The following is a 27,366-nucleotide window of genomic DNA, read 5'->3' on the forward strand; positions in this document are numbered from 1 at the left end:
CTCCCACCGGGGTCCAACAAGCACACAACAGTGACGCCGAAGGTAAATTCTGGCTGGAAAGCAACATAGAAATAAACAGACATGTACCGTTTGCGCACGTATGGGCAGGTAAAGGTTGGGAAAGAAAACGGTGGCGGAGGAATGCGATGGAGAGCAGAATGTGTCTGGCGATCTGGTCGGTTTTGGTTGTCTGTGTGTGTTTCTCTAGTCCTATTCTATTAGCTCGAAGGGCGTCTGTTGGGGTCGGTACGTGATGTAGCCATTTTGGTGAAGTAAATTATAGTAAAATTGCAGTGTTTCTTAAGATAGTTCTAGCACACATGTACACAATGGATCAAAGAGTCATTTTGGATGTCCTAAAGAGCCACTAGTACTCTTTGCTTGATCAACTTTTCATAAAAGTATCATAAAAAGAGATCAAGTTTATAATGCGTTAGAGCCACTGCATCAAAGCAAGGAAAAAATACAGTAAATAAAAGGAAACTCAAACCCCTTTTGCCACAAACAACATAGACACATACACACACTGCCCTGTTTACAAGAACAAGGTATACAAAGTGATACAAAAGCGACAAGATGTCAACTACTCACCCGCTTTTGGGGCTTTCTTCGCTGATAAACTTGCGAACAATCTGGCGAAAGTGAAAACCTCCCCCAGTGAAGCTTTTTTAGCCCCCCAAAACCATGTTTATCATTGTACGCCCTACTGCTCCAGAGCTACTGAACCGTGCAAGCAAGGACAGTTGCGAGATGATACTGTCCTATTCTCCTTTTTCCTTCTTCTATCCAACGGGACAAGGTCCCTATTTGTGCAGGTAAACTTCCCTTATATCGCGCAAAGGGAGGTTACGCGTAGCCAGCAAGAGCAAATCCTTGCAATTACGCCAACAGCACGCCACGCCGATGGGGAAGATCCTGTTAGCGGATCCTTCCAACGCGTTGCGTTGCGCTGCGAGCTGTACGTTGGGTGTCATAAAATATTCTCTTCTTCTTCTTTCTTTCTTTCCTTTTTTTACCACCAACCAAGTCGGTTGTGTTCGGTCCACCGTTTTGGGGTCTGGGCGGGTGTTTGGTAGTTTGATTTATCGCCAACGCTCGCTTCTGTACCGTACCGAAAGGGGGACCATTCCACACACAAACACAAGGGAGTAGAACAACTCACACAGCTTGATGTGCATCATATCGGACGGGAAGCGCTGTGGTAAAAGTTCATCCCTGACCAGTGCCTAGTGGCTTGCCTTGGAATGGCTGCCGATGGGTTGCCCGGGGGCGATTCTCCGCTGGTACATAATTCAAATGACTTCTGTGAACCTGTAATGGTAACGATGACAATATGTTAATTTCCCGACGAACTTCCGGACGCCCATAGACTCTGTCGCTGACACTCAGTGGAGGTGGTGGTGGTGGTGGTGGGTTGATGCGGTTGATTTGATTCGTGATATTTCTTGCTAGTTTTATTTGCCGGCAAGCGGCATAGCACGTCGCTGCAAAAACGCCCACAATGCAAATTGTTGCGAAGCTTGCGATGAGTTATGTGCTTTGGCTTTATGGGGCTTTAGGCCGCAATTAGGGGGCAATCGGTCGGAACTGCGGGCGTTTGGTCGTTGTGTTGTTGAGAGTATGTGTAACGAGATGTTTCGATGTGGGTTTTGATCTGTTTTTCTTTCCAAAGATCTCTACATCTAAGCTCTCTTAGTTTCTTTAAAATTCTTTCCAACATTGATGCTACGGTATTCGTTCTATTTATTCCAGCGAAAACACTGCACACGCAAAATAGAAGAGAAGTGCAAACTGAGCTATGTTCCAGTAAAACACTAGCCCGGATTAGCATTGTTTCACACTGTCACACTTGTGGGGCAGTTTCAAGCGACGATCACGGTCAGTGCACGGAGTGCTGATGGAATGCAAATCAGATCATTTAAATTCTACCACCGTAGAAAGTACCACTATCTGATTTTCCCTCCCTTCCCTCCCACGTTCGTTCGATCGAGCGACAAACCCTTTGGCGAGCTTGGGTATTACCCTTGGCTGGCTAGTTTCTGGCAAGAGCAACAAATTAACTTGATTGCTGTTTGTTGACACAACCGGCGACAGTGGGCGGGGAGGAAAGTTAGGCCGCTGCGAAAGTTACCGGAAGCATCTGGCTACGGACAGCATCACTGCTTCGTATCAGTTGTTGATGGGAATGCTTAATTTATGTCAGTTGTTGGATCATGTATTTAATGTTTTAACTTTGTAAATAAAATAGCGAAGCTATGATGCCGCAGTCAGGCGGGACAGTATTGTTTTTGGGCTTGGTTTTGTTGAATTTAAAGAATTTCAACCATTAGCTTAGTCATTTATCGAATGTTCTATAAAATGTAATGTAATTAATACCCAATAAACATGCCTAAAGTACCTACCTACACTGTCTGTTTTATTTTCCTTGTACTAGTTATTCTTGTGACTATCCTGTTTCTTTTTATCTAACATGATACTAACACGAGCTTTGTTCCTTTGCACTATCTGCATTTTTTTGCCATATCTAGTCCACAGCCCACGGAGCATCACTGGATACTGTTTTGATCGCATACCTGGCCCTCTAATTGATACAGAACTCTAGTCCTCTTTCGCTTCTATCATTCTATAAGAATGAATAAAAATCTCAATCTCAATACAAATTCATCTTCTAGTTTTAAACGCAATTTTGGTATCTTTTTCTGTACTTCGCCATTTCCAGCATTCGGGGAAATTAGCGAAAAATGGCTTAAATAAATGATTAAATTTATGTAGACTAAAACCGACTGATTTTTTTTTTAAATATATTTTTAGTACGTTATCGAATAATATAATTTGTTTGTGGTCTGTTGTGGTTCGTGGATTATTTTGTGCAAATTTAGCCGCTAATCACTGTTATGCATTGGTTTTGCGCACGATGGTTCTGTTCTGTATGATTAGGCAAAATAAGGGTTTAGATCAAATCGTTTCACTTTGTTCATAATTGTTGACCAGGATAAGAATAAGCTTTATATGAAAAACTCAGTTTTAGGTTAAGTTATGTAGGCTCGTTGTACCCAAACAAAACATACAAAGAACGACTTAATCGTACCTTTTTGCGGCCGTCAAGAGCTCAAACAGGTCGTTCAGAATTATTTGTAAACAATTGTGCTAATCTTCAGATTAGAATAATTTGTTCGATCTCAAATCGATTCATTCAACAGAATGAATCGCAGAAAAGCTTTCAAAGAGTTACAATTTCTTTGGATCATATATTTATTTATTCATTTATCCAATTGACAAAAATGTCTTGGTGAATCTTGGTCCTTATATATAAATGATACATCACGAATAGCAGAAGCAGGAAGATACAGGATTACATTATGTTTGAGGATGCCTGCTGAGCAGTCTGCCTTTGAATGACTGTACCGATATGTTAAAGTTGAACAGTGTGTAAACGTTATTGAACCTCGCTGTTTAAGAATCACCTGATCCATAATTGGTGCGACGACGGGGGATCGCAAGCAGTGGACGTGGACGTAGTGGTACCGTTGGGGCAAACAGGTCGAGCTGCTGAAGCAGTATAGGGCTGTCAATGTTACCAGTTAGCAGACCAGCTACGAATAGTTGCTGAGCAATTTGGCGCTTATCATTCAGCTGGTGAAGGCCAAGGAGCATGAGAATATCCTCATATGGCGGATGCTGACTGCCAGGTTCCCATGGTAGTAGTAAAACTGCATAACGGGAGAGTTTACGTTGGATGGATTCCAGTCGATCTGATAGTCGCTAGGTCGATGGCTTCCAGACCACGCTGGCATACTGTTACGACCAATGCTCTTACGATGCTGCAGTAGATAGCCTTAAAACACATGGAGTCCTTAAAGTATTTTTCCATACGGAGAACGAACATACTTAAAATAATTATGTTTTCGTCCAATTTGAGAAGTACCATGGCAATTTAGGACACTATTTTGATCGTAAAAGCCAGAAGGATTTTTTACAAACACATTTTAAACACATTGCTTTCGAACATGAACTTAAACTATTATTTTAAGCAATGTGACATTTTCCAACCAAATCTGATAACTCGAAACGATAGTTTTCTTACATTCCAAGATTCAGCCAATTGCTAGGATTGAACGCAATTATGACATCCAATAAAGGATAAATGTAGAGCTCTTTTATATCTCCATTAAGTTTGGAGAATAATTTGTCATTCTAAACTCAAGGAAAATGTTGTCAAAAACCACCATTTTTTCAAGATAGTTTTGGTGCATCTGTCTTGGTCCTAATAAATTGGTGATAGAGAAAATCCTGATCCTATAGTACAGCCGTCAGCTCGCTTGTCCTAATCACATGTTGCGTGTTCGTTATGTTGCACCAAACAAGACAAAGAAGAAGAAGAAGAATTGGCAGAAAACACTGATTAAGTGTGTCAAAATACTGATTTTATATTATGCAGTTGGGTGTCAGTTGTCTGAAATCAATATCTTGTTTACTACATCTAGTTCTAGATGTAGATGTCCTACAGACACTCCAAGAATAGTAATGGTCATTATACCCTTCCTAACGCTTGCTTCATTCGAAAATCTTACCCTTGAATAATAAAGGTTTAGCATTTCCAACGGTAGAAAAGTAAATAAATAAATAATACACAGTGCAGTGCTTTGAAGAGTTTAGTCACACTCATCAAACTATTTAAAACCAATAATTATCAAACCTCAAACATTACACAAGGTAAGACACTAGTACGCTGCCACAAACACACACACACACACACACGCATCATTGTGGCTTTCTAAACCACCAAGCGACAGATGGACAAACATCGGTCCAAGAAATCCCAAAACTTTCACCCGAAGAAAACTAATCGAATAGTTTTAATTGCTTCTTGAAGAGCTTTCCCACAGCAGCGTCCCCCGGTCGGTTGAGAGTGTTTCATGCGCATTTAATTAGCACTCTGTACCGCCCGGACGATTAATTGGCGATTGAAAACAATTTTAAGTTGATACTATTTAGGTTAGCAAGGAACGAGAAGCGTAAGGTACGGGTTTAATTTATTCATCACGGATGTAATGCTTGCACATTTTTGCAAGTATGCCACTTCAAAGCCCATCCGAGCACATCCGAAAGCGCCCAACATCATAAATGTGAACAACTTTCTGCTACTTTGCTACCAAAAAAAAACCCATCTCTTTGCCTTCTTCTTTCGAGTGTGAGTGCTTCGGCAGAAGTGGGCACAAATTCAATCTCAAATTTCCCAAAAAAAAAGAGAAATCATTCCTCTTCGCCTAGGCAAACGCCTATACCGGAAGCGAGGCGGACGCGTGGTCGCTCAGACATCCCGAATGCGATACCACCCTAGCATAAAATTTATCCCAATCCGACACACACACACATACGTGGCGAGGGTTGCGTTTGGATGCGTTCGTCCCGCCAAAACAGGGAAAAGGGGACGATTCATCCAGGCGTCTAGCAAGGCCCTAGCCTATGTACTGTAAGGCGCGCGCTGGTGTACACACCAAACTTTACATAACGCCGAAACTGCGTAGGGTTGCCGTGCACCGGGCATAAAGGGAGTAGACAAAAATGACGCAGTTTCCGCAGCTTCTGGTGCGTTCTTACTGCGTTGCATTCAGTGCCTGGTGAGTCGGTGACTAACTGAAGGGGGGTTGTTCAAGGGAAAACTCGGTAAAGAAGCAGCATTTCATCGTTCTGCTTGCGTGTGCGCGTCATTTGGCAAGCACCTCTGAGACGCAAGGCAGGCCATCGATATTTACTACATAGAGAAGCAACAAGAAAGCAATTAAAGGATACTGCGCAGTAACGGATGGGTAAGGAAAGGGGTTGTAGTAGTGCCTGGGGTAGCTTGGGCTTGCTCAAAATAATATGAAAAAGGGAGGAAAGGACAGCGTCGGTCTTCGATGGGATAACAACAGATAAATTATCCACCAACCGTGTTGCTGGCGGGGCGACGTTTTGTTGCGTACCGGGTGGACCTTGTTGCGTCGGTTTTGTTTTTCCGCCGCACCAAGTTTCCATGGTAACTGCGCACTAATGCGGAGGGGTGAAAAGTGTAAAATTTCGCTTTCGATTTCGATGCCAATCGATCAGACCCATTGCGGGAGGAGAATCAAATGTTGTTGACGTTTCATTTTAATAAAAACGTTTCAAGAAAAACGAATACAATCTCATCTTCAACAACGGCTTTTCAAAAGCCTTTTCGAAAGAGCCTAATAAAAACATAAACTATCGAAAACTAAAACCATTCCACCCAAACACTGGTCGTGAAACTTACGACAAAATGCTTTCCATTGGAAGCATATTGTTATTTTTCCCTTTCTTTAGAATGCACACAGCTATAAAGCGTCCCAGAAAATGAAGAAAAACTTTACGAACTTTTTCTGACAGATGTGCCTTCGTTTATGCAAGTGGCAACGCACTATTGATGGCGCAAAGAGAAGATAAAAGAATGTGTTCATTTTACGACAGTAAGAAACGAATGGAAAATATTGATATAGAGCAACAGCAAAAGCGACACCCTTGTGGGGTGGAAAGTAGTGGATGTAGCGCGTTTTTAAGGAAGATATGGATCTTGTTTGTTTTGGGGAAAGAGAACAAGTCCAAGAAATGGTTTACGATATGGCAATTCAAAAAGCCGTATCACCTGATGCTTATCTTAAACGACTTGCATTGGCTTAGGAAGCTTATTTTTGTCCCAATGCTAGTGCTTGGTATCGAGAAACTGCCTGAACGGGAATCGATTCCTGTCCTGTGTTTGTAGCAACCTTATGAAACGTGTAAATGACGTGACTTAGAAATACTTCTTTGTCATAAATGTCCACATTCTAATAATTCAGGTTGATGCTGTTGATATTCATTGGAGGATTTACTAACATATACTAATACAATCATTTGTTTCTAATTATAGCCCTTCTTTTTAATCGGAACGTTAATGAATATTCATCCAACAGTTGCATGGGTATTCACTTTTTTACTTTCCAATTGATTTGACAAAATGTGATGAATATTTGTGGCGCAGTTTCAAACATCTCCATCTACAGTTGTGTTGACAAAGCATTCTAAACTATTTTTAGGGTGTCTTTCGGACCAAGCATAACTTTTGAACGGTATGAATAACACATTAATGGGGTTTTCTATGTTCTACTGCTGGAGAACACTATCCCTAAACACCAAACTTGTTTATCGATATATTTAAGATTTTTTTAAATATTTCATCAATGTGATTTTATGTGTTATTTTAATATGTTTTCTCCTGACCGTTTTTTAGTTGAATTTAATTCCATTAAGTTGCTATCTAAAAGTCTTAAGCAATATTGGATCCTGATATATTCGGTGTAACCAAATCTTCGACGAACATCATTTATGTTTTGATTCGTTCATTTGTGCTTTTGTGGTTTCCAGTATATCTTCAATATATGTTTAAATTAAATTATTATTATTATTATTATTAATATTTTGAAAATTGTTCCGCAGGTTCAAATGCTCAGGAAAAAGCTTGCGGGTTTCAGGTTGCCCTTGTCTGGTCTAATGGATAGATGCACTGAACAGTTCTAGCCCAGACCAAATGTAGCGTTTCACTTGATCAAAAGAACAACATCATATAGATATAAATTACTTCCTTCCTGGTGGATATGTCTTTACTTCGTCCTCAACAGACTTTGAGACTTTAGACCAAAGTTTGTCTTTCCACATGCAGTTTGACAACATTGTTCGCAAAGCATTAAAATTTTTAACATATATTTATAGTCAAACTTGTCGTGAAATGGTCGAATTTGCTTTTGGTTTGCTGAAGGTCGTTCGTGTATTGCGTACTGTTTCGAGCTTTGATTTCCTTATATTTTTTTTTTTTGGTAACAAAACCTCAAATTCAGCAATACGGCCTTTTTGGACCGTTCCTCCTGAATAAAAAAAAATACTTCAGATTCAAATTCATGACTGCTGTTGCTTATGAATAGCTCTCCAAATGCTTGAGCGTCGTCCCAAAGCTAAGCGACATGTGTTTTTTCAATGGCAAATTGATGAACAAATCAATTGAATGCAGCAACATTACTACTAAAGCTTAATGTATACATTTCGCTTCAATCGTTTAGCTTACTTAATGCGGCTCGAATAGTCGATAAAAATAGGGACTGGCCCGGATTTGAAATTTCTTCTTCTTCTCTTTGGCTCCACAACCGTTGTCGGTCAAGGCCTGCCTGTACCCACTTGTGGGGTTGACTTTCAGTGACTTTTTTGTATTACCCCCCATACCAGGATAGTCAGTCCTACACGGTCTATTTGGGGCTTGACCCCATGACCCATGAGCCGGTCTCATGGTACAGTCGTCAACTCGCACGACTTAACCACATGCCCGTCGTGGGATTTGAAATTTAAGATAGTTAAATAGGTTGGCTCAGCACCAGTATGCAGGACATATAAATAAAAGAAAAAGGAAAACAAGGGATATTAGTACTCTATTGCAACAAGCTATAGCTAACGACTCATAGGACTTTGATATCAAATGTGAAGCATACTGTTATCAACTTAACACAAACCAAGCTCTACGTATAGCAGTCATGGACTTTGAGGAATGTGAGTTTATTCACTATAAGAAACAATGATAAGATCCTCGAAGCTAAACAGCGCTCTGGCTTCTTTTAGGCCTTTGATTTTGCTAATAAATGTCATTAATATCTTAATCAATAAGATATTTTCACTGCCACTCTTGCCACTGTGCACTCTTGAAGCGAATCCCAAAGTCTATGTAAAGATTGGATTGAATTTCCAAAAGTGATCTTAAGCGGGCTGTTTGATAAGCTGCTTGCATGCCAATTAGGATATCGTAGTAACATCCATCCAGGAATGATCCTTTCCTTCCTCACGGATGTGTATGGAGGTCCATAGCATTCGCTGGAAATGTTGAGCTTTGGAGATGAGATATTCATTTATATAAATATCTATATTAGTGATGCTTCTAGCACTTAGGAATAAATCATATTCTAGCAAGCATTCCGCTGGCCCAGAATGCGGTCATCGTAGCAGCAAGTATTGCTGTAAGAAATTGGCTTTTGGCCTATTGGCCCCATTCGCCACTCTCACTCTTCTTTTTATATTTTTCTCACTACATTGTCCGACTACCTCCAGGGAAAAAATAGCCCTAAATTGACTTGTAATGTATTCTTTATAATATATTTAGAAGGAAAGGACCGTAGAGGACGTTCTTTGTTTGTTGTTTAAATCTTGTTGTTTGTTTCCTTATATCAATTTTTAAAAAAGGACCTAATCATACTTAGTAAATGTGAGAAAGGATACACTTCAAGCATTGAATAAACGGATCTGAACAACAAGCACTTGGTCTGACAGTCCTCAACAAAGAAGGTCGGCGCTATCGACACATATTATTAATGTGAGTGGTATGCTAATATATTCTAACTGTATATCAAACCAACCATAAAAAAACACACATACACACTGGAAAATAGATACGTATCGCATTTCTATTTACTTTAACCGTTTGTTTTCCCGGGATTTTTTTGCGCCATAGATCGTTATACAGAGGTTGGAGCCCTTCAATCTCTCTTTCTCTCTCTCTCTCTATCTGTTCGTATCATTTTCCTCAAGAAACAGTGCAAGGATCAGGTTACTGACGGGGTTCGTGAGGGGAGTGAAAGCATTTGACTGCAACGCAATTGAGTGACGCAGTCGTAAAAATTGTCATTTTTTTGCTGTTCGTTAATAGACGGATAATGCATTCGTTTGAAGAAGAAAAAGAAAACCCTTATAAATGTGCTTAGGCGTTGTTTGTGCTTTCGATGATGGAGAAATTGGAAATGCTAATTGGGCAGCAGAAAGGTCACCAAACAAGGGGGGCTAGCTTTACAAAATGGAGCTGGCATTATGTATGGCATTTCCCAGAAATAGGAAGGTTTCTCGCTTGCTCAACTCTTCGCCTCGATAGCAGAGGAGCAAAGCTTTTGCCAAACCATCTTACTCCTGCTTTATTTTTAATTGAATAAAAAGGAGAATATTTGCCCTTAATTTTGACTGCAGTTCACAAAGAACCATACCGTCAGTGCGATGCGGAAGCGCTGCGTCAGCATTATCGATTCGTTTTGTTTGAACTTTTGATTGTCGCAGGTAAACATTGGGGAGCTTTATGTACGAGCCGATTGCAAAGCGGTGGAGCGGGGGCTCTATTTACTGATAAGACAGACAGCTGGAAGTCTTAATTAGATAAGCGTGATTACAAAACACGATGGCACACCATCATTGCCGTCAAAACGCCTATTGATTTCAATTACACTGCGACCTAATATGTTCGTGCTCCATTGGGAAACGCGTCGGCACGTCCGGTTTCCGGCGGCACCGTCGCACACTGATCCTCGGCCACTGGTGGCCACTGCTGATTAATGATGAAGATAATAAACTCAACTGATACATAAAGGGATTTGGATCATCGTCGTGACAGGGACACCTCAGCATGTTCTACAGCACGTTCCTACGCCGTTTGGTCTATGTGTGCGACGTGCATGCGACGATTTACGATAAAAATCGATACGACCACCTCGTTGGCCCCCGTTGGTGTCCGTTCGGTGAAGCTTTCGCATGCCATGGCTGGTGTGTGTGTGTGTGTGTGTGTGTGTGCTTGGAAACCGGAACGCTGGAAAATGGACAACGATGGGGACCTTGCCAATAGGCCAGCCATGTACATTATGTACAGCATGGTATTTTAGGCCGTTTCCGATGTCCTTGAAATGGTTTTGTGCTGCAGAGAGGTCTGTCTTTTTGGGAAGGAATTCGCTTTTGCATGCACTTCTAGCGTTCGGAAAGGCCGGCAAAAGCTCAATTTAGTTTGGGCTTTTTTTATGGCCGTTGTTCATCCGTTCCATCTTAAAACGGGAAAAAGTACATAACGGTTATCATCTTCACTTTACCATCCGGCTAATCGGAATTAAGACACAATCGAGACACGGACAGGAACCGGAACAGGCGTACGGGAGGCACAAAAGAAAGAAAAGAAAAACTTTCCATCTCAAACTTTCCACCCCAAGCATGTGGCCGTTGAAACGATGAAGAAACATGTTCGTACTTTGACTGGTTCTGGTTGAGATGCAAAAAAAACCCAGATCATCCTCAACATTGACGTTGATGGTTAGCATCAAGTCTAGTGGAAAGATAACTGGCTGACTGGCAAATGTCGTCCTCATTGTTCAATTGATAAGCTTCTTTTATTACGTGGCTGTGTGGTGTTTTATAGCATTTGGTGGGAGGAAGATGCAATCGTTAATAGAAAGAAATCATTACAGTAGATAATTCCGAATTAAAGAGCTAATTTGACAAGATTATTTTAATAAAATATTTCATATTGCAAGACGAATTCTTTTATGCAATCTTTAAAGAGTTTAGTAAAGTTTTAATTGGGAAGCTTTTAGTCCGTTATTCTAAACGAAAATTATTCTAGCACCTTGGAAAGGTGAATAATAAGCGATTTTAGGTGTTTTAATTTATGTTAACTTTTACACATTAAAATATAACCTTTCTATTGTTTAATAATTGATCAACTATAAAATATATCTTTTAAACGCCCTTCTTATATTAAATCTCCAACAAACCGACATTAATTTTGCTCTCCTACTGTCGCACAACAGCACAACTGTCATTTTAAAATGCAAACGTCACGTTGTCGGAAAAGGCGAACCGTTTTTCATTCCGACGCGAACACGCACCGACCCAGCGGCGCTTGTCAGTGTGCGACGCGAACAAACACATTTGTTTTCGTAATCATGGCGCTTCGCATGGTGTGCAGCAAAACATTCAGCTTAAATCGAATCATTTCCCTACATTCTATTAACCACCACCTCCCGAAACCCGTACAGGTACGTGCAGATATTATAATACTCACCAGTAATACAATGAAATTAACTGCTTCTTTTCCTCTTAGAATGTAACAGCAGCCTCCGTACGATGGTCTTCCTTCCGCTCGTCCGAACCGGTCGGTGATTTGGCCCAGTATCCCGAGGTGGAGGTCGTACGGAACCCGCCCGAGTGGAAGTATGTCGAGCGGCTGCTTGCGCCCCGCACCGTGCCCAAGCCGACGGCGAAGGACGCGTACCCGTCGGGCTGGAAACCGGCCAACCCTCAGCCCGGCCTGAAGTATGTGGTGCAGCGGACGAAAAATCACATGCTACCGGTGTACTTGCGCCGGTCGTTCCGGGGCCAGCGGCGAATAACGGCCGTCCGGCACGTGGAGGGCGACATATGGCTGCTGGAGGCGGAGCTGCGCTATCACATCGAGCGCCAGCTGAACCGGCCGATTATTACGCGCGTGAACGAGATGAGCGGACAGATCGAGCTGAAGGGCGACCATGTCGCGTTCGTGGAAAAGTTCCTGCTCGAGAAGGGAATGTGAAGAGGGGGTTCGGTCTGTCGGTGGGCAAATGGTGTTAAATAAAGCGTGCATTTTAGTGACTAAATAGCTTAAACGCGATGCTTCGGATGGGTGAGACAGGAAATCGGATTTCGGGTCGATTTTTCATATTAATTTTAATACAAGGTAAAAAAGAAATTCATGATTGATCGCGCTATCCTTTCCACGATGTACACACCTTAAGTCTTTTAGCAGGATTGCTTATTGCAGAAAATACACTCGCAGACCGTACCGATACGGGCCGTTCAAAACTTTACCGCCTACGCCCTATACACACACACACTCTCCTCCGTTTGGAATACTTACTATGATAAATATCAGGTAGCGGCCGCCGTCGATCGTTTCAGTGCTTTTCGAATCGCCGTCCAGTCGTCGAGAATTTCCTCCTCCCGCAGCATGTACACAATGTACGGGCCGGACACGGTTACCGCCTTCTTGCGGCCCGGGCCACGCACCTTCGCCGTGCGGGTGCTGGTGCCCCAGTCCGCCCAGGAAATGTCCACATTGTGCCGATCCTCCTCCAGGCGGCGCACCTTCTCCATCAGCTCGTCGCTGATCGCGTCTATGGCGAGGTTTTTCTCACTCTGCACAGGGTAAAGAGCATTGTTGATAGGGGGAATGGGCGCGCTTCGTTGTCGTTCAATCTTACCTCAAAGTGTTGGTAGCAGGCCTGCAGTTCACCCTCGTACTTGTTCTTCACGTTATTCACGCGGTACTTCTTCATCACTTCCGCGACCTCCTTCCGGCTGTCCATGTTGGTTTGCAGCTGCTGCAGCGGCACAAAGTAGTCCTGCAACCGGCCGCCCCGGATCTGCTGCAGCTTGTGGTCCACCTGCACCATCCGCTCCTTGTACAGCTGCTCCTTCAGGATGGCGAACTGTTTCTCCAGGCTTGCTGCAAAGGTGGCAAGAGGTCGTCCGATTATTGCAATTGATCCACTTCCCCGCCCCTGCCGCACACTTACTCAGATTGTCCTGGCAGTTGGTGCGCCTTCGTTCGCACTCTCCCTCGGACATTTCCGACGAATCGTCCGAATCGGGCTCATCCGCTTCCTCCGCGCTGGAATCGTGGTCCTGCCCCTGGCTCGATCCGGACCGTTCCGACTCGGCCCCGGACAGATCGCCGTCCCCGTCGCTGTCTCCATCGGTTTTTACAGGCGGCATGGCGTCGAACGGGCCCCGGGCGGAAACGTTCACAGCGTAGAATTTCGTTCACCTTTTTGGATGTTTTCCGTTTGCAGCAGCAGCGCTTTGTTTACGCTCTGGCTTGCTTGCGCACTGCCTGTTTTTTTTTGCCCCCGTTTTTGCGATGGCGTTACTTTGACAGCCAGTGTGGCCAGATTATTTTGGCGGTTTTCGGTAGGCGCATCAAAATTTTATCGGTAGTTTTCGGTAGGTTAAAACTCGAAACTGAACTCGAGTTGAAAGAAGTGAAAGCGAAAGAAGTGTTAAGCGTGATGGGGGGGGGGGGGCACTAATGCGCAAAATTAAAGTTCCATTTCAAAAGAATATGCATCCTTTACTTAGGATATGGATTAGATTTGGTTCAGCGGTTACACAAATGAAGGTCTTTCTGAAGTGTTGATCTGAAAATGGTACTAGGAATTCTTAACCAAAGAATAACTAAGATGCTCATTCTTTTTTCTCAGTAGTAGCAAGTTCTTTTTCTTGGGGCTCCACGCGACCGCTAAGGGCCACTGCAGTGCTCCATTGGATGCGATTTTATCGTACGTGTTGTAATTTGATTTTCGCTGGATTATTTAGATTGATTTGATTGTTTGGCTGAGTTTCATCGTTCAATGATTACAAAAAATTGAGATTTTTTCCTTCAAACTGAAACATATATATATATATATATATATATATATACATCGGTATTTCTGGTCACTTTGCCCACAGGGCAAGGCGAGCTTTTGGCGGCCACCGTCGCAAAACCGTCGCAAAACGTCAAAACTGGCGTCGCTGTACTGCAAACCGACGTCGCCAGCAAGCGAAACTCGCAACGATTTCGAGGCGCTGGCGACGGTCGTTTTTGACGTTTTGCGACGGTTGTTGACCTTTCGAGCGAGCTTTTGCCCTGCGAGCCAATGTGGCCAGATTATATTGGCAGATTTCGGCAGGAGCACTGTTGAGAACGCAACCATTTAAATTTAATCAATTATTTTAATGATTATCCTTCTAGCAAAGAGAATGAAAAAGTGTGCGTCTTTCAGACGAGGGGCATGTAGAAGCAGGGGGAGACGGTTGGAAATACACGGAATTACGCAGAGCCGCGAGCGTGTTTTGGTTTCCACACAGTTTTTGCACTCACACAATTACACATGTGTGAATGTGTGCGTTCACTTTCAGCCTGCGCGCTCAGTTTGGTTTTCTCCTAGCGGCATGGTGGTATCGGTGTCTCGCTCGCACTAGTGCAGCTTGTTCGGGAAGAAACGGAAAGGAAGGGGTATGAGGAAAATACAATGAAACAGCGCGAGCGAGCGTTCTTTTCAGTGAGAGCGCCTCGTGTATTTTAAAGGCATGCAAGAAAGCGCCGGTCTGGTGGTACAGTCGTCAACTCGAACGACTTAATAACATGCCCGTCGTGGGTTCAAGCCCCGAATAGACCGACCCCCCATAGGTAGGACTGACTATCCTGCTATGGTACCAATAAGTCACTGAAAGCCAAGCCCACTTCACTAGTGGGTACAGGCAGGCCTTGACCGGCAGCGACTGTTGTGCCAAATGAAGAAGAAGAATGAGCAAGAGAGCGCATTCTCCCTGTGGTAGCGCTCCATCCGCCATTCATTAATTATCAGCCCAAAACAACGGACTTCGGATCCGATCTAGGGCCGGACCCCCACCGTGTGTTTCTACCTTCCCCTCGCCTGAAAATTTAATTCTCTTTTTCTGTCAGGTGAGCCTAAACCGCGGACAGCGAGATTCAAATTCAAATTAAAATAATTTTCTTTGGCGAGCAATTCTCGAAATCCCCACAACTGACATAGTCTACTTATTATGAACATTAAATTTTAACGGATAAAAAGAGCCAGGCAAACAAACGTGCATCAGCGCGTTAAGTAACAAATGTGGTTAACAATCCTTGAAATAGCATCCCAAGCGCCACAGATTAAGCTTAAACGACTGAAAAATCAAATATCTGTGATTTTCGGTAGGATAAATGGAAAATCGGTAGTTTTAGGGGGCTCATCTGCGAATCGGTAGGCATATAAAAAATCGGTAGGAACACAAATAAATCGGTATTTCTGGTCACTCTGTTGACAGCTTCAGCGCGCTGACAGTTCGCCAGTTTTTGGCGAGGGGTAGGAAACGGCACGAATTCAAAATAGCCGTTACTGCGTTTGGGACGTTTTCGGTTTGTGAAAGTGTGTTTTTTTTTTATTTGTTTCGCGTAATTCATCCAAGAAAAGCAAACAAGAAAAGGTATTTGAAGTAATTTATTGTTTATTCACGGACTATTCATTTGCACGTCATTTGTGAGTAAAATTAGGAATAAAATTACATTAAAAAAACTAATTTTCTACACGGTACAGTAACCACTTTTTTGCAACTTAATAATGTGCACCCCCAAAAATATTACCCAAAAAGTTCGATAAGTCTTTACTTTAACATACGAACAAAACGTCGTTTTGTTTTTGGCATTCACTATCCCATTACACTAGACCTTGTTTGACCATAATCAATCCTCAATATAGTTCGACCCGTAAGAATCCTACAACCAACTCTACGATATTCTATCGCACGTGTGCGTACAAGGCGCACACGTGGAACCTTTTAATCTCTTACATAGTGTAGTTGATGTCATCCATAGTTTTTGAGCGCGCGTGCACGTGGAGCTCCTCAAAAGAAGAAAACTACAGAACTACGATCGCTTACGATCGCACTTGGTACTTGGTTCTACACACGGTATTATTATTATTTTGTTTTCATTTGCATTTATTTGTTCTGTCTAGAAGAAGAAGGGGAGGATGGGAAAAGGACTTGTTTGCTTTCCCACGCAATGTAATGTTCCTAGGAATCGAACCGTTCGGCGCACGGCAGCCGCATTATAATTATTTTGATTTGTTTTCGTGTGAATGTTTGGACTCACTACCTTCTCCAAGTACGTACTAATCGTTCCACTAAGGTCTCTGACACATGGGGCGGGCGGGTTGCTTGCTTGCTTGCTTGCTGCGGCTGATTATTTAACTGATTTCTATATATGTTTTCTTTTCTGCTGTTTTCATCTCGCAACGTAAACAACATCTTTTCATACCATTTCATCAATATACTTTTTCCTCTACATGTTGGTTGTTGTTGTTTCTCTTCTTTGTTTGTTTTGTTGTTGTGTTTGTTCATTTTATTACCGTAACTACATTACATTGGTTTTCTTTTCTGTATGATTTTTGCATTACTTCCTATTTCATCTTCCCCGGGGGGTTTGTTTTGCTTTGTTTTACACGTTTCTCGTTTCTCGCAGCCTTTCTATAACATCGCCTCATTTTTTCCCCCACCATCTATTCTACGCGGGATTGATAGTATTTGTTACGACATTTAGAAATTGCTTTTTTATTGTGTACTCGGGTTTTACTGCTCGTGTCTTTTTCTAAGATGCAATAGAATGCTTCCTTGTGAAAAACAAAGACAACCAAGACAAAAAAGATATTACACCTTCTACTACAGCAGGCCATCCCATTTCCCTCTTACTCAACCCTCTTTTTCTCCCTTTCCTTTCCCACGTCGGGTTTGCCACATAAAACTCTAGATAAATAAAACATTCATTATTCTAAAAACAAAAAAAGGCTACACTACACACACACACACGCACAGAGCTACTGGGAAGGGATAATGGCAGTCCCTGCACAGAACGACATGCCATTTCCTTCGCGTTCGCTCAAAAGCAAAATACTATTCACTAATGTATAACAAAAACCCCATTCCTGTGACCACAATATGTCTTCAGCTCTCTCTCTCTCTCTCTCTCTCTCTCTCTCTCTCTCTCTCTCTCTCTCTCTTTCTGTTTCTTTCTCTGTCCTACGACAGATTTCACAACGTGCAATACACAATTGGTTACTACGTAAAGTAAGTGTATAAAATTATGCGTAAAAGAGAGAGAGAGCGAGAGAGAGAGAGAGAGAGAGAGTGTGAGAGAGTACTACAAAATTGTTATCCATTGTCGATCGACCCAACAGAGGAAAGGGCAATCGTTGCACAGAACGACAGGCCCATTCCTTCGCTAAACCGTGCCACACCGTGTGCGTGTGGCTGTGAGCCTGTGTGGGTGTGTGTGTTTTGAGAGAGTGAGACAAAAGATAACATAACAAGGCTCAATAAAGTATAGTGATACGTACATTTATGTATGTATGTATGTATATATATATGTATCTATATGCATATGTATAATAAGAATCTATTGAGTTTTAAACGGGGGAGTACGACGTACGATAGTTGACGATTTCGCTAGGATGTCTAGGTAAGAAGATTCGCTCCGGGTCCTAACACCGACATTCTGGACTTCTGGTGGTGATTACCTACGGTTTACACTGTACTTGATTTGTTCGGACGGGTCCTAAAGCCCGTTCTTCCCCATACAGCTGGAATAGCTTCCCTAACGCAATGTGGTGTTTCCCTACAAATCCACGTGCTACGAGGGACTGATCGACTTGCATCCTCGGTAAGATCCCTCCTATCCCGCCCTATACCTAGCCAGCTGCGGCCAGCCCAGCTGCTATGATGCCCACGGCGAGCGACTTCTGTGCCGCGATGGTACCTAGTTGTGCAGCCAGCTGCTCGGGACCCACTGCGGTTCCCGCTCGAGCGAATTGATCTCGGCCAGCAGCTGATGGTACGCCCGCTCGGTATCATTGTTGATGATGATCATATCGAACAGGTGGCCCCAGCGTGCCTCCATGTCGCGTGCGGTGGCAATGATTTCCTTCAGTTCTTCTTCCTACAGGGGGACAAGAAAGAAGGAATGCGAATTTAGAGAAAGAAAGAAAAAAAAAAGGTACAATTTTACTAGCCAAAGCTCGATGATACCGACCTTGTACGGTTCACCGGTTCGTATCCGCTTTTGGCGCAGCTTTTCCAGGCTGGGCGGTGCCACCAGCACGGTGTATGGCTTCAGATCGGACGAGCGCAGCAGCTTAAGGCTCTGGGGGTGCAGATTCAGCACACATATCTTGCCGCTAGCGACCACCGCTCGGATAGCTTCCAGCGATGTGCCTGTGAGGAATGGAATCGATTAATAAAGGAAGGGCCACACCAACCCAGCGCCAAAGCACACTCACCATAGTACGCTTTCTCGTATTCACCGTGCTCGACGAACTTGCGGGCCAGGATGTCCGACTCGAACTGTTGCCGCGAGATGAAGTGATAGTCCTGGCCCGGCACTTCGCCCTCCCGCTGAGCTCGTGACGTATCTGCGAGAAAGAAAATAAAAACATCATTAATTAAGCGCCCAATTCTTTCCCCAACAACAGCATCCAGCTTACGAGGAATGGCCGCGGCAAAGCGCTCCGAATCCGCCATCAACCGCTGGCGCAGCTCGTGCCGCCCAATGTTCGGCGGCCCGATCAGCACGATCGGTCGCTTGTGGGAGGCACGCGGGTAGTACAGTGCCACCTCCTCGTACGTGAGTATCTCCTCCGGGTCGGGATCGTCCGCGGTGGCGGTCGCGTACAGCGGGTACCCATGCTCGCTGCTGGCCTTCTTCTTCTTCTTCCGGCCCTTGCGGGCGCACAGCAGGGTCGAGCCGCCGCCCGCCTTCCCGTTGATGTCTTTGCGCGTGCGCAGCCCCACCTCGCCCGCGATCGCCAGCTTCATCGATTCGCGCTGATGCTGGAACGACTGGCTCGGTATCAGCCCGGCGAGCGTTTGATCCTCTTCGCCCTCCCGGTACGCCTGCCACCAGTTCGGATCGTCGCGCGAAATCACGTGCAGCACGTCACCCTTCTGGAAGCTGATGCCCAGCTCCCGGCACGGTATGTACAGGTCGTCCTCGGGGTCGTAGTCGAAGTGTGCCCGCACGTGCAGCACGGGCGGATCGCGCATACCGAGCCCGGGCAGTATCTGCGGTACGCCGGCCGGCACGACCAGAAACGTGAGCGTGCCGGTCATCGAGCCGAGCAGGGCGCACACATCGTTCACCGACTTGCCGCGCATCTCGATCCCGTTCACCTCCAGTATTTCGTCGCCCTCGTGCAGCAGGCCGGACTTTTCGGCCGCACCGCCCCGCACGACCCGCCCGATCACGACCGCTTCGCCCTCGTTCCGGATGGTGGCACCGAGCGGCTCGGACGACTTTTCGATCTGGATGATCTTGATGTGGTCCTGGCTGCCGTCGCGCAGCACCCCGAGCGGCACACTCATTGGTTCCCTCTGCGAAGGTGTGGGAAGGTGGAAAGAGGAGGGAAATACCGGTTAGTTCTGACGGCAAAATTACACACTGCGCGTGAATTCCTCTTACCTTAGCGATGTTGTTATTGTTATTGTTCACTAAACTAGCGTTATTTGGAATTGATGGCATGACAGTGGCCGGTTTCACCGCACTGGTCAAGGTGTTATTGTTGATGCTGTTGTTGTTGTTGCTGCTGGTGGTGGTGTTGTTGCTGGTGGTGTTGTTGCTGGCCGTGCCGAGCGGCACCGGGACGGTGATCGGGCTGCCACCGTACGAAGCGATCGGCGAACGGTCCGTGGTCGAGGCGATCCGATCGTGCGCCAGCAGCAGACCCTCCATCTCGTACGTGGACAGCAGATCGCACAGCTCGATCGCGGTTTGCGAGCGGGACTGGGCCAGCGCTTCGACGCACTGGAAGAAGGCAAAGGGGGCAAAGTGCTGCGCATTACAATCTCGCTCATACAAATGTGGCGACCGTTCACTTACATCCTTCGCTAGCGCTTGAGCATTGGGGCAGATGGGGTTCGGTATCTTCGGGCGCCGCCGCTCGAGGACCGCCGTCCGGACGGCCAGGGCCCGCGCGATGCCCGGACCGAGCAGCAGGCTCTGGGCTGCCGTCACCCGGCCAGCGAGTGCCGCCAGGCCGTGCTTGTTGAGGTGCCCCTGGAGTCGCTGCAGTGCCGCCACCAGCTCGCCGTACCCTGCGTGTGTGAGTGTGTATAATTGTGCAATTGTGGATTAATTCTGTGTGCAAACGGCTGTGCGACAGTGACCCACGTACCGATAATCTTCTCCGCCGCCACCGCCACCACCTCATCGTCCGCGTACGCCTCGTTGTCGACGCCGACCGGCGGCTTCTCGATCGGGTTGTCCTGCAGCGCGCGCAGCCGCTGCGAGCCGCGCAAACTGTTCCGCAGGAAGTCATTCTGGGCCGCTATCCGCTCCTCGTCCTCCCTTCGCCGTCGCAGTTGCTCCTGTAACGAAGTGGGGGGGAAAGCTCATTAGTTTAAAGTAACTACAAAAGCGCGATCTTGTCAGTAAAAACAGACACAAACACAGCACCACACAGCACACTTGCCTGCCGTTGCGCGTAAAGCAAGTTGGACGGGGCAAGGGTAACGCCACCGTTCGTTCCCATGACCGCTGGCCCCGCCTGATGAGCACGGTCGAGCATCTTCGATCGCAAGACGCCGCCGTATCGTGCGTTTCCCACACTACCTGCCCCGCCAACACTGTCCAAGCACGATCGCGTTTGGCTAAACGATCGGCTGGAGATCGCCTCGGTTTTCACCGCCTTTCAGCAACCGAGCACGCCCGACCAAGGTCAGAACCTTGTGCTGCCGCCGCTGCACATGCGCTTGGTGCGCAAACGCACGCACGCGTTTGTTGCAAAAAGCTCTACGAAAATCTACTCACTGGGGAAGAAGATTGGGGTTTTATGAGCAAACTCTAAACGAAACACAGCACAGCCACACCGACCCGGGACGCGGGAAAAAGTCTGTCCTTTTTGGGCCCCGGTTTGGGAGCTTGTTGTTTGGGACGGCTGCGTCGGCATCCACCCTTATCGGGGAATTTCTCCCGCACAAACTGGTTTTAGGGGTTGCTCTGTGCGGAGTGTGTGTGTGTGGGACGAAAGTCGCAAGCGCCGAGATTGTGTCGTCAACCCACACTCCAGAGCCTACTGCTACTACTACTACGTGTGTGCCCCAGGTGGGAGCGCTTCGACGGACGGCTCTCAACTTGACCGCCAGTCGCAGTGGGCAGTCGCCATGTTGGAAATGGTTTTGTAGGATGGAGACGGTGGTTTCAGAAATAGAAAGTCAATTATCGACACCACCAGCTGACCCTAACCAGTTTGCACAAAATTCGTGCACTAGCACACACACACAAACACACAAACACAAAGGGGGAAAGGAGCGATTCTTCAGGGTTGATTCGGATGTCGGATCGTCGCACAGCAACCACCAACAGCGGGAAAGTTCACGATCGCGGGTGACTTTGTCGAGTGACGCTCGCAACCGCACTGAAGAGAACAGGCGCGCGCCGGACCTGTGTGCGAATTCAGCCACTCATAGAAACAACAACAGCAACAACAACAGCCACCACACAGAAAACCGGCTGTCCCGGTAATAGGAATTACATCACCGTTGGTCGGTCCGGCCGTTTAGCCTCCGAACGGGAACACAGCACGTGCCAAATCGCATGCAAATGCGGCCCAAATTCTTCAATGTGCTGTTTTCAATGTGCTGCGCCGTCTTATCAAGGTAACCTTCGGCAAGAAAAAAGACACACACAGCTGATGATGATGGACCCGTGGTGGTTGGTTGCCTTCACTTCAGAGTGGGGTAATTTAATTATCTATTCTTTCTTCGATCGATAGATATTCTCGCGGGTACGTGACATACACACACACGGGGTGGGTGGCGCATGTAATTGCAAGGGATTTAAAGCTTACACGGGGCGCCCTCGGGCAAAGGGTTTCCGCTACATTTAAGTGCTAGTAACAGTAGGTAAACCACGGGGACCGGAACACAGCCCGATCGAACACTTTTCAAACCCAACAGAGCAACTCGAATGACGAGTTTTGCTTCGAGTGTTTTCGTTGTTATCGGTCGGACACATACACACACACAATTGGAAACCCGATTACGATCGTAGCCGCGATATCGCGCGGTTTTATGGCGTGTTTATAAAAATCACCGTATGAATCACGCACCACACTTTTAACAGCGTGCCACAACACACCATTGCTTTTTTATCGCACGGGAAGCACTTTCCACTTCCCGGCATCAGACACACACACCCAGAAGGGGGGGTGAGAGTTCGTGAGAGGGTGTAAACTGCAATCGTTTGATTCGTTTCCGATCGTATGTCCACGCTCAAAATTCAGATGCGCATTCCACGCGGCGTTGCCTACACACAGAGCTCACGGCCGGGCTGGCGTTCTGTCCCGGAGTGCCACCACCGTCACCACCGTCACACGACCAGTAACAAGCACGCAAGCACCGTTGTTATGATACTGTCGCGCAGTGTTCGCATCGCGGGCGTACGGACATCGGTCCGCGGTCGGTTTACTTTTTCCCCCTTTTTTGCTGCTGCTACGACCCGCTTCGTTCCCGCAAACACACACACACGCATACAGCAGTGACGACAGTGGGAAATGCGACGACCCGGCCCAGAGTGGGGTTGTTTGAGGGTTTGTTTTGGTGCGGCGATTCTGTGTCCACGCGCTTTGTCCAAAAACGAATATAATAAAAAAAAACGAGTGGCAACCCAAAATGGGGATGGATTGCAATTCAAATTGCTCCACACCTGTTGGCGTGTTGGCGGGGGGGTTGGAAATGTTGTATAAACTGTAACGCAGGAAAGAGAGCTACACAACAACAAGCACAGCAGCCCTCCCCCGGGCCGGAAACGCGTGGCTGGACAAAAACTGACTGGGCTGTGGAAAACAATAATGTCCCAAACAACAGCAAAGCACAGCGCACAGCGAGTTTGTTTGTCGCGTTAGTGAGATGGTAACAATTTCAAACACACAACAACACTGTACATGTTCATGTAAAAAATGCACCTACAGCAACACCACAACCGCGCACAGTTGAAGCAACGAAAGCACTCAAATCTTTCGATTGCTCCAATGTAAACAATGGGAGGGGAGGGCAATTTTTTGTTTTGTTTTGTTATGTCTGATTTGAGACGGTTGCGTACGGTAGGGCCAACAAAGTAGGCGACATTTCCAATGGGATTGATTGCACCGCACAGGTCTCAGGTGCGGATGCTCTTATTTTGTATGCATCGGTAACATGGGAACACGGTGGCCGACTTGATACACACGCACACACACACACACACACACACACACACACACACACACACACACACACACACACACACACACACACACACACACACACACACACACACACACACACACACACACACACACACACACACACACACACACACACACACACACACACACACACACACACACACACACACACACACACACACACACACACACACACACACACACACACACACACACACACACACACACACACACACACCTATCAGAATGCATCCGACACGACCGACGGATACACACGCACACAGACACGGTTGTGCATAGCAGTTTCACCTGTCACCCTGCGACCGACACAGGTATATGTATGCGTGTGTAGTGGTGTGCGTACCAAACACGGCGAGGGGTGAGTTTGTTTGTCAATTCTAGCGCGATGGGGTGCGTTTAGTAGGGTAGCCCGCACCCAGCGACAGTCGACAGACCGGCCGACCGATATTCGAGTCAATTTACGTCCCGCGGACGATCGCCTCTAATGGCCGGAAAAAGATGACTTTTGTCGTTAGCTGGCGTGTGGGCGCTAATGTGTCACCACACCCTAATGGAGTCGGCGAGACGATCCGAGCAAGGTGCCAAAACTATTTCTACCGGAAACGGCACAACCCAGCCACCAGAAAAATCTTCATCTCATCTACACTATTGTTGGGGTTCGTCGCTCATACACTCACCTGGAACTTCTTAATGCTATCTAACTGATCCGGGGTCGGTTCCAGGACCTGGCCGATATGCTGGTGCTGTGATGATGCGTTCGGCACAATCTTACGATCTGGCACTTGTGGAGCTGGTACTGGTGCGCGATTGGTGAGCCGGCCGTCCTTCTCTATCCGCAGATGATCCCGGGGCGGTGGCACCGGTTTCGACGAGCCATTGAGCTAATACAATGGAAGGAAAGAAGACAAAACATTAATGCTTTGATTTGCCTTTTGCACACCGCACCGCGATGGTTGCAATGCGCGTTTTGCTCGTCGTTCTGTCTACAGGTTGGTAATGATTGTGCTGCACACACGCCACCACACTAAAAACCGGCAAGTACGGTGAAAAGAAGGAGTGATACACAGTGTGGGGAAGTACTTTCTGCACCGAGTACTTCGCCTTTACTAATTAACGAGTGATAGGCTCTCTTTCTCTTGTTTTTCAAAGGGATAAACACACACAAAACGAACTCTCTAAGAGCTTCTAAAGTTACGCCGTTCCATTGGACGAAGTATAGAGGTGACGACTCGTTCCTTGGTAGTGCTTTTCTTCGTTTGGGGTTTTACGCAATATTCACACGCGAAACAAAAAAAAGAAAGAAAACCTCCGGGGCGAAACGTTGAGGAGATGGTGGGAAGGAATGTTTACAAAAAAAGACATTAAATAAACATAGGAAAAGTTTTGGTACATGAGTCGTGTGTGGTTGTATTGTTTTGGATGTTTATCAAGGGCAATAAAAATAAGAACAAAAAACGAATCGCTCAGATATGGTAAAACACGTGAAAATTCTAACAAAAAAGCAGTTCTTAGGATCTTTTGGAATTACTCAAAAAGCATCGATTTAGCTGCATGGAAAATAACAATTTAAATAGGATGGCACTTGTTTAACAATCTTCTGATATGAATTGAAAGGCTATTCTGTGAAGCTCTCTTATCTTCATCTACTCTAGATAGCGACTAAGAAGAATTGAAATAAAAGGAAATTAACTCAAAATGTAACAACAAATCTACTCATCACTCTGCTCTGTATTATTTAAATAGTCTACCGAAAATGTTTAAATTCAAAAAAAATCTACTTAGTATAGTACAAAACTAAGAGCTAAATTTCGTCCATAAATAACTAATTACTGGAACTACCGAACAGATGAATGTAATTGAAAAATAAAAATGTTGTATGGTGAGTGTTTAACTACGCTAAATTGTGTCCAAAGATGCAACTAAACATGATCGTGTGATCGAACTTCATGTACGATGGTGTACCGTTTTTAGGAGCATTCAGATCGTGTGAGTCATTTAAAAACTAAAGGTGCCGGGGGTGCATGCTTGATACAGGATTTTTCAGGGCTTCTCATAGTTGTGGGACACTTCCTTGATTCCATTTTATTGGAAGTGAACCTTATTTGATGGAAATTGGACTCTATGGCACTCTTGTTAGACAGGCTCATTGGAAATTTCTATCAGATTTGTCCTACAAGGATGCAAAAGAGTCCAATTCCCTTCACATTAAGTTCATTTCACTTAAGAAGCAGTCAATCAAGTGTCCCACAGCTATGAGAACTCCTGGAAAACCGTGTAAATACGTGAATAAGTATGTGAGAGTGTGTGTTTGTGGAATTTACTTGTTTTTTTTGGGAAGAATACTAAATGGAAACAGGAAACAAAAGCTCCCCAAAACAGACTAACAGGAAGAACATCGAAAGGACAGGACTCTTTGAGGGGTGGTGAGGGGAAAGGAACAAAAACGTAACAAACGAAAACGAAACAAAAAAAAATTATACCTCGTTTCGCGCCGGCGGCGACGGTGACTGTGTTTGCGGTTTGGGCTTATCAATCGATTCGCTGGATGAGCATGATTCTTTCTTACGGATCGCGTCTTTAATGATCAGCGGCTTGGGTGGCGGATAGCGGGGCGGCCCCTTCACCATCTCGACAAAGCTGTCCGGCACGTCGACCGGCAGCTCCCGGTGCGGTCCGACATCGTACTCGGGCGGTCCGAGATCGCCCGACGACGACGGCGACGGGCTGCGGTTGGTGCTGAGCGAACCGCGCAGCAAGTCACCACCACCACCGCCGACGGTGCTGTGGTGGTGGTGCTTGCCGTGCAGTGGCCCGAACCCATTCAGCGACGGTTCGAACTCGCTCGTGACCGAACCGAGTGACGACGGCGCTTTGCTGGAGCCACCGCCGCCAACGCCACCCCCGCTGATAATACCCTTCTTCACGTACTCCTGGCTACTGCTGTCCAGCGAGGACAGGTGCCGCTCACTGTACGAATCGAGCGGTTCCAGCTCGAGTGACACGCCACCACCACCACCACCACCGTGATGATGGTGGGTGTTGTGATGCACCGACGACGGTGGATGATGATGATGAAGATGATGGTTTGGATGTTGCTGTTGCTGATGATGGTGGTTGTGGTGTTGGTGGTGGTGGTGCTTCGCAACCTGAGGCATTGCGTTGGAAACGTGATTTACCTGGGTGGACGCGGGTGTTGCCGGTGTACTGGCCGCCGCCGCCGTCACCGTGCTGCGTGGCGGTGGATAGCGCGGAGGCGTTTTGTTTCTGGCTATGAACGATTCAGGTACATCGACAGCCATTTCCCGGTGTGGTCCTACAATGACAAACGAAACCCCCCGAAGAAGTCGGTTTAGTAACAGAGGTCGCAGATTGTGCGGTCGCCGGAGATAAGCGCTACCCCGCTACCTTACCATTATCCTGGTTTGCCGCTAACATATTGTACATTTCCAAGTCCTCCTGATAGTCATCAATAGGTATGGAGGGCTTCAGGGTGTCATCACCGCCCAGCACCACGATGCTGGAGCCGCTGCGTCTGCGAGGCCTGCAGAAAGGAAGCACAAACATACGAGGAGATTTACATTAGTTTTTTTATGTTATTGAAGTTGAAGTTGATCGTACAGGTCCTTCCCAAAACCCCCGTCAGAAAGTCAGTATGTCTGCCAGAAGGCATCTGATCCAGAAGATAGTCCCTGTACACTGGTAGTCACCAGGAAAAAGATAACAAAAGCTC

The 27,366-nt window shown here is 46.0% G+C and overlaps 3 protein-coding genes across 7 annotated transcripts in view; 1 reads left to right on the forward strand and 2 right to left on the reverse strand.

Annotated features, from left to right (window-relative positions):
- Window positions 1–11,720: 11,720 nt before the first annotated feature.
- On the forward strand, window positions 11,721–12,491 carry LOC120896526 (probable 39S ribosomal protein L49, mitochondrial). The gene is made up of 2 exons (XM_040300710.1): window positions 11,721–11,855; window positions 11,921–12,491. Exons 1-2 carry the CDS (start codon window positions 11,763–11,765, stop codon window positions 12,386–12,388), a joined length of 561 nt encoding a protein of 186 aa, XP_040156644.1. The 5' UTR covers window positions 11,721–11,762; the 3' UTR covers window positions 12,389–12,491.
- A 12-nt stretch (window positions 12,492–12,503) lies between these two features.
- On the reverse strand, window positions 12,504–13,698 carry LOC120896525 (breast cancer metastasis-suppressor 1-like protein). The gene is made up of 3 exons (XM_040300708.1): window positions 13,371–13,698; window positions 13,056–13,300; window positions 12,504–12,990 (listed from the first exon to the last, which is right to left on the reverse strand). The coding sequence occupies exons 1-3, from the start codon at window positions 13,567–13,569 to the stop codon at window positions 12,724–12,726; spliced, it is 711 nt and encodes a 236-aa protein (XP_040156642.1). The 5' UTR covers window positions 13,570–13,698; the 3' UTR covers window positions 12,504–12,723.
- A 2,622-nt stretch (window positions 13,699–16,320) lies between these two features.
- LOC120899657 (MAGUK p55 subfamily member 5-A) overlaps window positions 16,321–27,366 on the reverse strand; it is a 35,139-nt gene continuing 24,093 nt past the window's right edge. For 4 of the 5 annotated variants that reach the window (XM_040305756.1, XM_040305747.1, XM_040305783.1 and 1 more), the window contains 10 exons: window positions 27,047–27,177; window positions 26,117–26,949; window positions 24,314–24,517; window positions 20,565–20,757; window positions 20,270–20,484; window positions 19,853–20,194; window positions 18,879–19,764; window positions 18,675–18,806; window positions 18,428–18,609; window positions 16,321–18,334 (listed from right to left, as the gene is read on the reverse strand). In XM_040305756.1, the coding sequence (XP_040161690.1) occupies window positions 18,155–18,334; window positions 18,428–18,609; window positions 18,675–18,806; window positions 18,879–19,764; window positions 19,853–20,194; window positions 20,270–20,484; window positions 20,565–20,757; window positions 24,314–24,517; window positions 26,117–26,949; window positions 27,047–27,177 (3,298 nt within the window). In that variant the 3' untranslated portion in view covers window positions 16,321–18,154. The remainder of the gene's footprint in view (window positions 18,335–18,427; window positions 18,610–18,674; window positions 18,807–18,878; window positions 19,765–19,852; window positions 20,195–20,269; window positions 20,485–20,564; window positions 20,758–24,313; window positions 24,518–26,116; window positions 26,950–27,046; window positions 27,178–27,366) is intronic. The other variant, XM_040305765.1, reaches the window with a different exon arrangement.

This window comes from Anopheles arabiensis, chromosome 2 (genome assembly GCF_016920715.1).
Source record: "Anopheles arabiensis isolate DONGOLA chromosome 2, AaraD3, whole genome shotgun sequence".
NCBI classification, from domain to species: Eukaryota; Metazoa; Arthropoda; class Insecta; order Diptera; family Culicidae; genus Anopheles; species Anopheles arabiensis.

Coding starts and splice junctions, on each gene's coding strand:
- LOC120896526 (XM_040300710.1), top strand. CDS start 11,763: ATGGCGCTTCGCATGGTGTGCAGCAAAACATTCAGCTTAAATCGAATC. Junction 11,856..11,920: donor ACCTCCCGAAACCCGTACAG/GTACGTGCAGAT, acceptor TTTTCCTCTTAG/AATGTAACAGCAGCCTCCGT.
- LOC120896525 (XM_040300708.1), bottom strand. CDS start 13,569: ATGCCGCCTGTAAAAACCGATGGAGACAGCGACGGGGACGGCGATCTG. Junction 13,301..13,370: donor CAACTGCCAGGACAATCTGA/GTAAGTGTGCGG, acceptor CCACCTTTGCAG/CAAGCCTGGAGAAACAGTTC. Junction 12,991..13,055: donor CCTGCTACCAACACTTTGAG/GTAAGATTGAAC, acceptor TACCCTGTGCAG/AGTGAGAAAAACCTCGCCAT.